Here is a 13909-nt window from a genome sequence, read left to right as displayed (position 1 = left end):
TAGTTCTGCATTTTTTGAAATGGAGCATGCTTATCTAAGATGGTGAGGAAGTTACTTTTAAAGAATGACCAGGCATCCTCAACTGACGGGATGAGGTCAATATCCTTCCAGGATACCCGGGCCAGGTTGATTAGAAAGGCCTGCTCACAGAAGTGTTTTAGGGAGCGTTTGACAGTGAAGAGGGGTGGTCGTTGGACCGCGGACCCGTAGCGGATACAGGCAATGAGGCAGTGATTGCTGAGATCCTGATTGAAGACAGCGGAGGTGTATTTGGAGGGCCAGTTGGTCAGGATAACGTCTATGAGGGTGCCCTTGTTTACAAATTTAGGGTTGTACCTGGTGGGTTCCTTCTGTGAGTAAAACAAACTTAGGGGGGAGGCTTCTGATGTTGACATGCATGAAACCAAGGCTTTTTCGATCACAGAAGTCAACTAATGAGGGTGCCTGGGAACATGCAGGGCCTGGGTTTATCTATTTATTATTGACATCGAAATGTTAGCTGCTAAGATTAGATCAAACAACAATATTAAGGGATTAGAAATCCGTGGCTTAAAAACTAAGGTGTCATTGTACGCTGATGATTCATGTTTTCTTTCAAATCCACAATTAGAGTCTCTCCACGGCCTCATAGAGGAGATAAAACCAAATGATGATGAGTGTACTATATTACGTATTGGATCACAAAAAAATGCTAATTTTACATTACCGAGTAGTTTACCAATTAAATGGTCTGACAGAGATGTGGACATACTCAGTATACAAATCCCAAAAGAAAGAAATGATCTCACTCCAATAAATGTTTATAGAAAGTTAGCAAAAATAGATAAGAACTTGCTACCATGGAAAGGAAAATACCTGTCTATTTGTGGAAAAATCACCCTGATTACAGTTTTTTACAATCACTTTGGCACTAATTTAGGAACCTTGGTGTCATTTTTCAAAACTCTAGACACAAAACTCACAAGCAATGATCAAAATGCAATTTTTTCAAAACTCGAAAACACTTTTTCCTATTGCTTGGATACAATACACATAAAGCTAAGATCATTTGTTCATTGAACTAAAATCACCTGTTCAAAATACCACAACTTAAAATCAAAGTATTACCATTTCAAAATGTAATTCAGACATTACATCTGAGATGACTGTCTATTCATTTCATTACTATGATCTAACTATCAATTGATACAACTGCTCAAAATGATAAGTAACTGTTGCGTTACTCTTGATGCATAGTTTTACGGAAACTGATGAATAATATTCCATGTTTAGATCATGAAAGTTTCAGGATAACGAGATCCATTGACACCAATTACCGTGGAACATGAACCAATTGGACTACATTATCTATGGATGTAATATTTCATCATCATTCTTTATCAGACACCGTTTCTATGGTCCCATGTACCACTTTTCCAGACCGTGTTTTCAGATTTGACATTACTGTACACTCACCGGCCACTTCATTAGGTACACCTATCTAGTACTGGGTAGGACCCCTTTTTTTCTCCACAACAGCCTGAATTATTCATGGTGTTGTACGTTAAGAGATGCCCTTCTGCACACCACTGTTTTAAACAGCTGTTATTTGAGCATTTGTGGCCTTTCTGTTAGCTTGAATGAGTCTGTACATTCTCCTCTGACCTCTCTCATTAACACTGAATGTGTTTTGTTTATCGCACCATTCTCTGTAAACTCTAGAGACTGTAGTGCGTAAAAATCCTGGGAAGGCAGCTGTTTCTGGTGCTGGAATCACCATGTGTGGCATCAACAATCATACCACGGTCAAAGTTGCTTAGATTACGCATCTTGCCCCTTTAATGTTTGGTCGAACAACATCTATAGCTCTCTACACTATATACTCTATATATTGAGTTGCAGGCAGCCACATGATTCGCTGTTCGAATGTAACCTTCCTTGATGAGCTAAATCAGGTCTGTAGAGCTGATGGCATGACCTATGTCATTGTGTGGGATAATGACAAGGTCCACCATGCTCAAATGGTGCAAGCATGGTTTCAGGTCCATCCACACTTTACCACTCTGTACTTACCCCCATACTCTCCTATTCCTTAACCCGATTGAGGAATTTTTCTCCACATGGAGGTGGAAGGTATATGATAGGCGCCCTCACGAACAAGCCACCCTTCTCCAGGCCATGGATGACACATGCAATGACATCACGGCAGACCAGTGTCAGGCCTGGATTCGCCATGCCCGAAGATTCTTCCCTAATGATTGGCTAATGAAAACATCTATTGTGATGTGGATGAGAACCTGTGGCCAAATCCACAAGACCGGGTTGATGGAAATATAGAAGTACAGTAATCAATCCTTTGTTTGGCTTTTTACAGTAAACCAGGTGAGGAACACTGCAGTGATGTTTTACAGTAAGACATGTGAGGAACACTGCAGTGATGTTTTACAGTAAGCCAGGTGAGGAACACTGCAGTGATGTTTTACAGTAACCCAGATGAGGAATACATCAGTGATGTTTTACAGTAAGCCAGATGAGGAACACTGCAGTGATGTTTTACAGTAAGCCAGATGAGGAACACTGCAGTGATGTTTTACAGTAAGCCAGGTGAGGAACACTGCAGTGATGTTTTACAGTAAACCAGGTAAGGAACACTGCAGTGAAGTTTTACAGTAAACCAGGTGAGGAACACTGCAGTGATGTTTTACAGTAAGCCAGGTGAGGAACACTGCAGTGATGTTTTACAGTAAACCAGGTGAGGAACACTGCAGTGATGTTTTACAGTAAGCCAGGTGAGGAACACTGCAGTGATGTTTTACAGTAAACCAGGTGAGGAACACTGCAGTGATGTTTTACAGTAAGCCAGGTGAGGAACACTGCAGTGATGTTTTACAGTAAACCAGGTGAGGAACACTGCAGTGATGTTTTACAGTAAACCAGGTGAGGAACACTGCAGTGATGTTTTACAGTAAGCCAGATGAGGAACACTGCAGTGATGTTTTACAGTAAGCCAGGTGAGGAACACTGCAGTGATGTTTTACAGTAAACCAGGTAAGGAACACTGCAGTGAAGTTTTACAGTAAACCAGGTGAGGAACACTGCAGTGATGTTTTACAGTAAGCCAGGTGAGGAACACTGCAGTGATGTTTTACAGTAAACCAGGTGAGGAACACTGCAGTGATGTTTTACAGTAAGCCAGGTGAGGAACACTGCAGTGATGTTTTACAGTAAACCAGGTGAGGAACACTGCAGTGATGTTTTACAGTAAGCCAGGTGAGGAACACTGCAGTGATGTTTTACAGTAAACCAGGTGAGGAACACTGCAGTGATGTTTTACAGTAAACCAGGTGAGGAACACTGCAGTGATGTTTTACAGTAAGCCAGGTGAGGAACACTGCAGTGATGTTTTACAGTAAACCAGGTGAGGAACACTGCAGTGATGTTTTACAGTAAACCAGGTGAGGAACACTGCAGTGATGTTTTACAGTAAACCAGGTGAGGAACACTGCAGTGATGTTTTACAGTAAGCCAGGTGAGGAACACTGCAGTGATGTTTTACAGTAAACCAGGTGAGGAACACTGCAGTGATGTTTTACGGTAGTTTTTTTCTTTTTTTGTAGCGAATTATTTTTGTTTTGATTCAAAGAAACCTATGTTGTGATTTTATTGTATTTCATCAAAACATTTCATATTTTGTTCAATGATTCCACTGTGTCTGTAGTATTCTCTCTACTAGTTATTTTACAGTGATGTATTTACGTGTAGTAGCATAATGAAACATGTATCACGTATTTTGTACTACAATATTTAATGATTGTACGAACAACTACACAGTGAAACTATCGGTATCTTGTGTGTGGGTGATCTAAATGAATGTTCCTATGGTATTTCATGATAAATGAGTTATTTGAACCAATGATTCTGCAAGTGCAAGGTTTCTTTAAAGATATGAATGCACAATGCAATGTTTTGAACATTGGACAGCCTGTGTTACAAGTGATGACCGGTTTGAGTTTTGTGTCTAGAGTTTTGAAAAATGACCACAAGGTTCTGAAATTAGTGCCAAAGGGATTGTAAAAAACTGTAACTCTTTAGTCATATCATAGTTTACCTATTTGCTTATGGTTTTGCCTACAGCTAGTGACCTGCTTTTTAAATTATAGAAACAAAAAATATTCCATTTTATTTGTAATAGCAAGCCAGACAAAATTAAAAGGGCCTATTTATACAACGAGTATGAATTCGGAGGGCAGAAATGATCAAACATTAAAGTATTAGACCTCTCACTAAAGGCATCAGTCATACAAAAGTTATACTTAGATCCAAACTGGTTTTCTAGTAAATTGGTAAGAATGTCTCATCCTATGTTCAAGAATGGCCTTTTTCCCTTTATTCAGATTACACCTGCTCACTTTCAGTTGTTTGAAAAGGAAATCATCTCCAAAATATTGTTCTTTTTCAAACAAGAAAGTTGGTTACAATTTCAGTTTAATCCACCTGAAAACAAATATTGTGGTTAAACTCAAATATACAAATTGATTTAAAAAAAAAACAGTATTTTTCAAATACATTTTTCAAAAAGGTATAATTTTAGTGAATGATGTCATAAATAGGAGTTATGTCACACATGCAGCTAACACAGACATATGGAAATGTCTGCTCTACCCAACATTACAACCAACTAATTGCAGCATTACAACAAAATGGAAGAGGCAAGTAGAAGGGGGGACAAGTATGTCGGCCTACTTGTCCCCCCTTCTACTTGCCTCTTCCATTTTAGTACTACCACTATACCAGCCCCTGGCACTATATAATATATTGTTCACAGTATAAATAAATTCACTGTCTTTATCAATAGAGTTGCAATATTTAATAGTATTAAAGTTTATTAAAGAACATAAATGTTTAAAGAAAAGTGTGATAAATAAATATAGATAAAAACAAATACCAACAACAACAAATATTTCATTTAAGGACCAAAAAACTGACAGCTGTGCCATATAAATGGCAAAATAGTTGTGAAGAGATGTTCGATGTACCCATTCCATGGCACATGGTTTATGAATTGATACGCAAAACAACACCGGAGTAAAAACTTCAGATTTTTCAATTTAAATTACTATACGAAATCCGTGCAACCAATAGAATGTTATATATATGGGGGATAAAATCTTCCCAGCTCTGCAAACTTTGCTGTGAGGAGGCAGAGTCATTAGATCATTTATTTTGGTGTTGTGTACTGTAATTCAGCTTTTAGCTGCCAACTACAGCCCACATGTGAAAAACAATTCATTAAACAATTCATTAAACAATAACGTTTATTGCAACTCTATTGATAAAGACAGTGAATTTATTTATACTGTGAACAATATATTATATAGTGCCAGGGGCTGGTATAGTGGTAGTACTACTGCATTGGACCACATATCCCCCTGGAGGCAGTGGTTCCCCATTCGGTCACCCTTTATCCCTCTCGTCTCATAATCTACTACTAAATAAAGGAAACAATCACATAGTGTCTTAATAGGGCGTTGGGCCACCACCAGCCATAACAGCTTCAATGCACCTCCTTGGCATAGATTCTACAAGTGTCTGGAACTCTATTGGAGGGATGTGAAAACATTCTTCCACAAGAATTTCCATCATTTGGTGTCTTGATCGTGGTGGTGGAAAATGTCTGCAGAATCTCCCAGAAGTGTTCAATTGGGTGACAGAGACACACCCCTTTTAAACCCCCTCCTTTGAGACCCTTCTTTTAAAGTCACTGAGATCTCTTCTTCTTGACATAATAGACAAAATAATGGGCAACTCTGCAATTTTACACATGATGGAATGTTAATTGCTTAATTAACTCAGGAATCATACCTGTGTGAAAGCACCTGCTTTGTATCCCTCATGTACTCATGTGTTTCCTTGTCTATCGATAAAACTCATAAATACAATTCAAATATATACCAAAAACATGAATCCAGCAGACGGCATCCTTATCCGTGTCCTCAGAACATGTGCAGACCAGCTGGCTAGAGTGTTTACATATTCAATCGTTCCCGATCCCAGTCTGCTGTCCCCACGTGCTTAAAGATGTCCACCATTGTTCCTGTACCCAAGAAATCAAAGGTAACTGAACTAAATGACTATTGCCCCATAGCACTGAAATCTGTCATCATGAAGTGCTTTGAGAGGCTAGTTAAGGATCATATCACCTCTACCTTACCTGACAGCCTAGACCCACTTCAGTTTGCATACCACCCCAATAAGTCCACAGATGATGAAATCACCATCACTCTGCACACTGCCCTATCCCATCTGGACAAGAAGCATACCTATGTAATAATGCTGTTCATTGACTACAGCTCAGCATTCAGCACCATGATACCCTCCAAGCTCATCATTAAGCTTGAGGCACTGGGTCTCAACCCCGCCCTGTGCAATTGGGTCCTGAACTTCTTGATGGGCCGCCCCCAGGTGGTGAAGGTAGGAAACATCACCTCCACTTTGCTGATCCTCAACACAGGGGTTTGTGCTCAGCCCCCTGCTGTACTCTCTGTTCACCCATGATTGCGTGGCCTCCAACTCAATCATCAAGTTTGCAGACGACACAAGAGTGGTAGGCCAGGGCCTGCAGAGTGGCGCAGCGGTCTAAAGCACTAATCAGTGCTAGAGGTGTCACTACAGATGCGGGTTCGATCCCGGGCTGTATTGCAGCCGGCCGCAACCAGGAGACCCATGAGGCGGCGCGCCATTGGCCCAGCATCACCTGGGTTAGAGGAGGGTTTGGCCGGCTGGAATGCCTTTGTCCCATCGCGCTCTAGCGACTCCTTGTGACGGCCTGGCGCATGCATGTTGACTTCGGTCGCCAGCTGTATGGCGTTTCCTCTGACACATCCAAGTTAAGAGAGCAGTGTGTGAAGAAGCATTGCGGCTTGGCGGGTACGTGTTTTCGAGCAGATGCATGGCACTCGACCTTCGCCTCTCCCGAGTCCGTACGTGGAGTTGCAGTGATGGGACAAGACTGTAACTACCAATTGGATATCACTAAATAAAAAATACAAAAAAGATGATTACCAACAATGCCTACAGGGAGGAGATGAGGGTCGTGGTGGAGTGTGGTTCCAGGAAAACAACCTCTCACTCAACGTCAACAACAAGGAGCTGATCGTGGACACGACCCAATGCGTTCCACATTGATGGGAACGCAGTGGAGAAGGTGGTAAGCTTCAAGTTCCTCGGCATAAACATCACTCACAATCTGAAATGGTCCACCTACATAGACAGTGTGTTGAAGAAAGTGCAACAGCGCCTCTTCTTCACGAGGCTGAAGAAATGTAGCTTGGCCCCTAAGACCCTCACAAACTTGTATAGATGCAGCATTGAAAGCATCCTGTCGGGCTGTATCACCGCCTGGTACGGCAACTGCACTGTCCGCAACCACAGTGCTCTCCAGAGGGCGGTGCAGTCTGCCCACCGGTTACTCATCCCTGCACCTTAGAGCCCTATCATTGAACACTGGTCACTTTAATAATGTTTACAACCTGTGTTACTCATTTCATATGTATATACGGTATTCAAGTCCATCCTATTCAACCATTGCTGTATCTATACTATTCTATCCTACGTATTCTACAGATATACTACATATTATATCCACCTACTGTCCATAGTCTATACATCCCATCATCAATGTTCCCTCAAAAACATGTCGGCACTGAGCTAATTTCAGGCCTGCTGAGCGCAAACTTGAACGTTGTGAAAATTCTTAGCAACTTCCAGCGCACATTTTGAAAAAACCTGCCGGGCTTGACATTAACCTGTTTATCCACGTGTCCTTCAGACAAGGAGGTGACTGAACATGTTGTTGTTTGGTGAAAGAAAATACTGTACAAAATACAATGCATTATTATTCCCTTACCATTATTACAGAGAATCAGACATGATGCTAAGACCTACTGACAATGCATTATTATTCCCTTACCATTATTACAGAGAATCAGACATGATGCTAAGACCTACTGACAATGCATTATTATTCCCTTACCATTATTACAGAGAATCAGACATGATGCTAAGACCTACTGACAATGCATTATTATTCCCTTACCATTATTACAGAGAATCAGACATGATGCTAAGACCTACTGACAAAGCATTATTATTCCCTTACCATTATTACAGAGAATCAGACATGATGCTAAGACCTACTGACAATGCATTATTATTCCCTTACCATTATTACAGAGAATCAGACATGATGCTAAGACCTACTGACAATGCATTATTATTCCCTTACCATTATTACAGAGAATCAGACATGATGCTAAGACCTACTGACAATGCATTATTATTCCCTTACCATTATTACAGAGAATCAGACATGATGCTAAGACCTACTGACAATGCATTATTATTCCCTTACCATTATTACAGAGAATCAGACTCAAACGGATATGGCTGAAATAGCCGAATCCACAAATTTGAAGGTATGTCCACATAACTCTGTATATATAGGAGAGAAGAGATACTCTGAGGCCTCAGAGAGTAGAGGACACAATGCACTACAGCAGCACAGCCAAACACTGATTGGCTGAATGTGTGTTTCTATGTGTGTGTGTTTGTGTGCTTCTATGTGTGTGTGTTTGTGTGCGTGTGCATGTGTGTGTGCATGTGTGCATGTGCATGTGTGTGTGCATGTTTGTGTGCGTGTGCATGTGTGTGTGTTTGTGTGCGTGTGCGTGTGCGTGCATGTGTGTTTCTGTGCGTGTGCATGTGCGTGTGTTTGTGTGCATGTGCGTGTGTTTGTGTGCATGTGCGTGTGTTTGTGTGCATGTGTGTTTGTGTGTTTGTGTGTATGTTTGTGTGTGTGTTTGTGTGCGTGTGCATGTGTGTGTGTTTCTGTGCGTGTGCATGTGTGTTTGTGTGTGTGTGCTTCTGTCCGTGTGCATGTGTGTGTGTTTGTTTGTGTGTGTGTGTTTGTGTGTGTGGGTGTGTGTGTGTGTGTGGGTGTGTGTGTGTGTGGGTGGGTGTGTGTGAGGGTGTGGGTGTGGGTGTTTACCGGAGATTACGGAGTCGTTCCAACGGTCAGGATCGTCTAGACGTCTGTTCTCCTTATTCTCATCTGACTCTCTCTCTGTCTCCTTCTCTCTCTCCGAGGCTCCGAACAGCTCTTTCTCCACGCTGGCTGTATGCAACAGATGACCGTCGGACCGACGCTTCGGAGAAGAGTGTATCTCCTTTGGTTGGAAACTGGAGGACAACAGAGCACATAGATACCTTCAAATAAAAGGGGGGATTGATCTGGCAACTGAAGGGCTGCTGGGTTCACATCCTAACAATCCTCAACCGTTGTGGCCTTGAGCAAGGCACTTTACCCGACAACAACATGCTTTCCATCCATCCGTGCTCGGTGACTGATTGATTGGTTGGGGAAGTTCTTCCTAGTCACTGTGGCTTCTGCCTCGGCATTGCTTGCTCTTAGGGGTTTTAGGTTGGTTATCTGTAAAGCACTTTGTGACGAATGCAGATGTAAAAAGGGCTTTATCAATAATATAATGATTGGTGTCCTACCTGTGCTGTCTGTGATTAGTGTCCTACCTGTGCTGTCTGTGTTTGGTGTCCTACCTGTGCTGTCTGTGATTGGGGTCTTACCTGTGCTGTCTGTGTTTGGTGATTAATTGATTGGTGTCCTACCTGTGCTGTCTGTGTTTGGTGATTAATTGATTGGTGTCCTACCTGTGCTGTCTGTGTTTGGTGATTGATTGATTGGTGTCCTACCTGTGCTGTCTGTGTTTGGTGATTAATTGATTGGTGTCCTACCTGTGCTGTCTGTGTTTGGTGATTGATTGATTGGTGTCCTACCTGTGCTGTCTGTGTTTGGTGATTGATTGATTGGTGTCCTACCTGTGCTGTCTGTGATTGGTGTCCTACCTGTGCTGTCTGTGATTGGGGTCTTACCTGTGCTGTCTGTGTTTGGTGATTGATTGATTGGTCTCCTACCTGTGCTGTCTGTGTTTGGTGGCCAGGGCGCGATGGAGTTCCTCAATGATGCAGCTGGGTGGTGGTGGGGGGTGCAGCATCCCCAGGTGGGGAGAGCCAGTAGGCGTGGTGATCCGTCCTCTCAGCAAGGAATCCGGGGAGGTTCTGGGCAGAGTGAAGGTCCTGGGGAAAGTGGCTGGAGACTTCTTCCTCTCTGGGTTAGCACCCGACTTAGGGAAAGGGTGAGGACCTGGAGAGAGTGTTATAATAATATAATGTTACTGTTACTCTGTTGGTAAATATAATTGGTGAAGGTCCTGGGTAAAATGGTACAGACATTATGGTTGGAGACCTCTTCATGGATTAGGTTGAGGACCTGTCTGTTATCAGACATTATGGTTGGAGACCTCTTCATGGATTAGGTTGAGGACCTGTCTGTTATCAGACAATATGGTTGGAGACCTCTTCATGGATTAGGTTGAGGACCTGTCTGTTATCAGACAATATGGTTGGAGACCTCTTCATGGATTAGGTTGAGGACCTGTCTGTTATCAGACATTATGGTTGGAGACCTCTTCATGGATTAGGTTGAGGACCTGTCTGTTATCAGACAATATGGTTGGAGACCTCTTCATGGATTAGGTTGAGGACCTGTCTGTTATCAGACATTATGGTTGGAGACCTCTTCATGGATTAGGTTGAGGACCTGTCTGTTATCAGACAATATGGTTGGAGACCTCTTCATGGATTAGGTTGAGGACCTGTCTGTTATCAGACAATATGGTTGGAGACCTCTTCATGGATTAGGTTGAGGACCTGTCTGTTATTAGACATTATATACGTAATACTCTGTTAGCCAAGTTCCTGGGTAGAGTGGCTGGGTGTGGACCTACAGCAGGGATGGGCAACTGTGCAACTGTGATGGGGGTGAGGGCCACACAAAATCTGAACTTCTCATGAGGGGCCACTGGTCGTCCTCCACTGGTCGTCCTCCAAATTTCGAAATCGAAATGTATTCTACTATTCCAACTCACAATAGCAAGTTGAGACCACGACTGAGTCCCCCCCCCCTGAAAAAAATATATACCTTGCCTTCAAAAAGTATTCATAACTTTTTCCACATTTTGTTTTGTTACAGCCTGAATATAAAATGGATGACATTTCTTCTTTTTTCCTCACCCATCTACACACACAATACAATACATAATAAGTGAAAACATGGTTTTAGAAATTTTTGAAATGTCACGTAAGTTTTCACATCCCTGAGTCAATACATGTTAGAAACACCTTTGTCTGGGTTAGAGTCATTATGGCTCTCTAAAAGCTTTCCACAACAGAATTGTGCAACAGTTGCCCATTATTATTTTCAAAATTCTTCAAGCTCTGTCAAATTGGTTGTTGATCATTGCTAGACAACAATTTTCAGATCTTCCCATAGATTTAAGCACATTTAAGTCAAAACTGTAACTCAGCCACTCAGGAAGACTCACTGTCTTCTTGGTAAGCAACTCCAATGTAGATTTGGCCTTGTGTTTTAGGTTATTGTCCTGCTGAAAGGTGAATTCATCTCCCAGTGTCTGGTGGAAAGCAGGCTGAACTAGTTTTCCCTCTAGGATTTTGCCTGTGCTTAGCTCCATTCCGCTTCTTTTTTATCCTCAAAAAACTCTCCAATCCTTAACGATTACAAGCATACCCATAACATGATGCAGCCACCACTGTTGTTGAAAATATGCAGAGCGGTACTCAGTAATGTGTTGGATTTGGCCTAATTTGCCATTTGTTTTGCAGTATTACTTTAGTGCCTTGTTGCAAACAGGATACATGTTTTGGAATATTTGTATTCTGTACGGGCTTCCTTCTTTTCACGCTGTCATTTAGGTTTGTATTGTGGAGTAACTACAATGCTGTTGATCCATCCTCAGCTTTATCCTATCACAGCCATTAAACTCTGTACCTCATTTAAAGTCACCATTGGCCTCATGGTTTGCTTCCTCTCTGGTAACTGAGTTAGGAAGGACACCTGTATCTTTGTAGTGACTGGGTGTATTGATACACCATCCATATACATCCAATAAATAACTTCAACATGCGCAAAGGGATATTGAAAGTCTGATTTTTTTTTACCAATAGTTGCGCTACCTTGCGAAGAAAACCTCCTTAGTCTTTGTGGTTGAATCTGTGTTTGAAATTCACTGCTCGACTGAAGGACCTTACAATAGTTGTATATGTGGGGTACAGAGATGATGTCACAATCGCCGTAGTGGAAATGACCGGACCAAGGTGCAGCGTGGTGAGCGTACATTTTTACTTTATTATAAATGTCGCCAACAAAACAAGAAACAAAAAAAAACGGAACGTGAAACTCACTAGGGCTATACAGGCCACTATAACAACGACAACTACCCACAACTAAGGTGGCAAAACAGGCTGCCTAAGTATGATTCCCAATCAGAGACAACGATAGACAGCTGTCCCTGATTGAGAACCAGACCCGGCCTAACACAAAGAAATAGAAAACATAGAAATAAAGAAACTAGAATGCCCACCCTAGTCACACCCTGGCCTATCCAAAATAGAAAATAAAAACCTCTCTATGGCCAGGGTGTGACAGATGAGCCCTAGTCACACCCTGGCCTAACCAAAATAGAAAATAAAAACCTCTCTATGGCCAGGGTGTGACAGATGAGGTAGTTATTTAAAAAATCACAATTTATTGCATAATATTTATTTTATTGTTACCTTTTTCAATGTTTTATTTTTTACTTACATTTTTTAATAAACAATTACTTAGCTCTATTTTCTTAAAACTGCATTGTCGGTTAAGGGCTTGTAAGTAAGCATTTCACAGTACACCTGTTGTATTTGGCGCAAATGACAAATAAAATACATTTTTATGAAACCAAGATTGAACCCTTGGGCCTGAATGCCTAGTGTCACATCTGGAGGAAACCTCTTACCATTCCCTATGGTGAAGCATGGTGGTGGCAGCATCATGCTGTGGGGATGTTTTTCAGCAGAAGGGACTAGGAGACTAGTCAGGATCAAGGGAAAGATGAACGGAACAAAGTACAGAGAGATCCTTGATAAAAACCTGCTCCAGAGTGCTCAGGACCTCAGACTGGGGCGAAGATTCACCTTCCAACAGGACAACAACCCTACGCACACAGCCAAGACAAGTCTCTGAATGTCCTTGAGTGGCCCAACCAGAGCCCGGACTTGAACCTGATCGAACATCTCTGGAGAGACCTGAAAATAGCTGTGCAGCAACGCTCCCCATCCAATCTGACAGAGCTTGAGAGGATCTGCAGGGAAGAATTGGAGAAACTCCCCAAATACAGGTGTGCCAAGCTGGTAGCGTCATACCCAAGAAGACTTGAGGCTGTAATCACTGCCAAAGGTGCTTCGACAAAGTTTTGAGTAAAGGGTCTGAAAACGTATCTAAATGTGATTTTATTTATAATTTGTTTTTCAAAAATGACTCAAAACCTGTTTTTGCTTTGTCATTATGGGGTATTGTGTGTAGATTGATCATTTTAGAATAAGGCTGTAATGTAACAAAATGTGGACAGAGACAAGGGGTCTTAATACTTTCCGAATGCCCTGTATACTGTATTTATATATATAAATATATATAACATGCTAGCCTGGTGGAGAGGTATAAGATACTATGATGATCTGTGACAGTTCAACCTAACCCCCTGTCAGCCCAGCTTGGACCGTATTAAGCCAGCAGTATGAGGCTTCTTAGCATTAGCTAGTAGGCTAACAGGCGAGTAACAGAGGCTAGCTAGAAGCTGATTTGAGACTTACCCTCTAGACTGCCCAGCCTGGTCAGTAGTTTGGGCCGGTTGGGGGGTGGCGGGGTGCCGGCCCGGCAGGATGGGGGGTCCATTGGGTGGGGTGTCTCCTGTCCCCCTCCTGTCTCAGCCTGTCCCAGAGTATTGTCCACACAGGACTCACAGAG

General features: G+C 42.1%; 1 protein-coding gene across 1 annotated transcript in view; it reads right to left on the bottom strand.

Moving 5' to 3' along the window:
- The window catches only part of LOC109886311 (phosphatase and actin regulator 3), a 147274-nt gene that overhangs the window by 86141 nt on the left and 47224 nt on the right, over window positions 1-13909 (bottom strand). The window contains exons 5-7 of the mRNA XM_031790365.1: window positions 13756-13909; window positions 9967-10195; window positions 9026-9216 (exon numbers count right to left, since the gene is read on the bottom strand). The exon at window positions 13756-13909 is cut by the window's right edge and continues 71 nt beyond it. Coding sequence (XP_031646225.1) covers window positions 9026-9216; window positions 9967-10195; window positions 13756-13909 — 574 coding nt within the window. The remainder of the gene's footprint in view (window positions 1-9025; window positions 9217-9966; window positions 10196-13755) is intronic.

The sequence above is a fragment of the Oncorhynchus kisutch genome, linkage group LG1 (assembly GCF_002021735.2).
Source record: "Oncorhynchus kisutch isolate 150728-3 linkage group LG1, Okis_V2, whole genome shotgun sequence".
In the NCBI taxonomy this organism is placed as follows: Eukaryota; Metazoa; Chordata; class Actinopteri; order Salmoniformes; family Salmonidae; genus Oncorhynchus; species Oncorhynchus kisutch.
The sequence above is the reverse complement of the archived record's forward strand: the minus strand, read 5'-3'. Positions and strand labels throughout refer to the sequence as shown.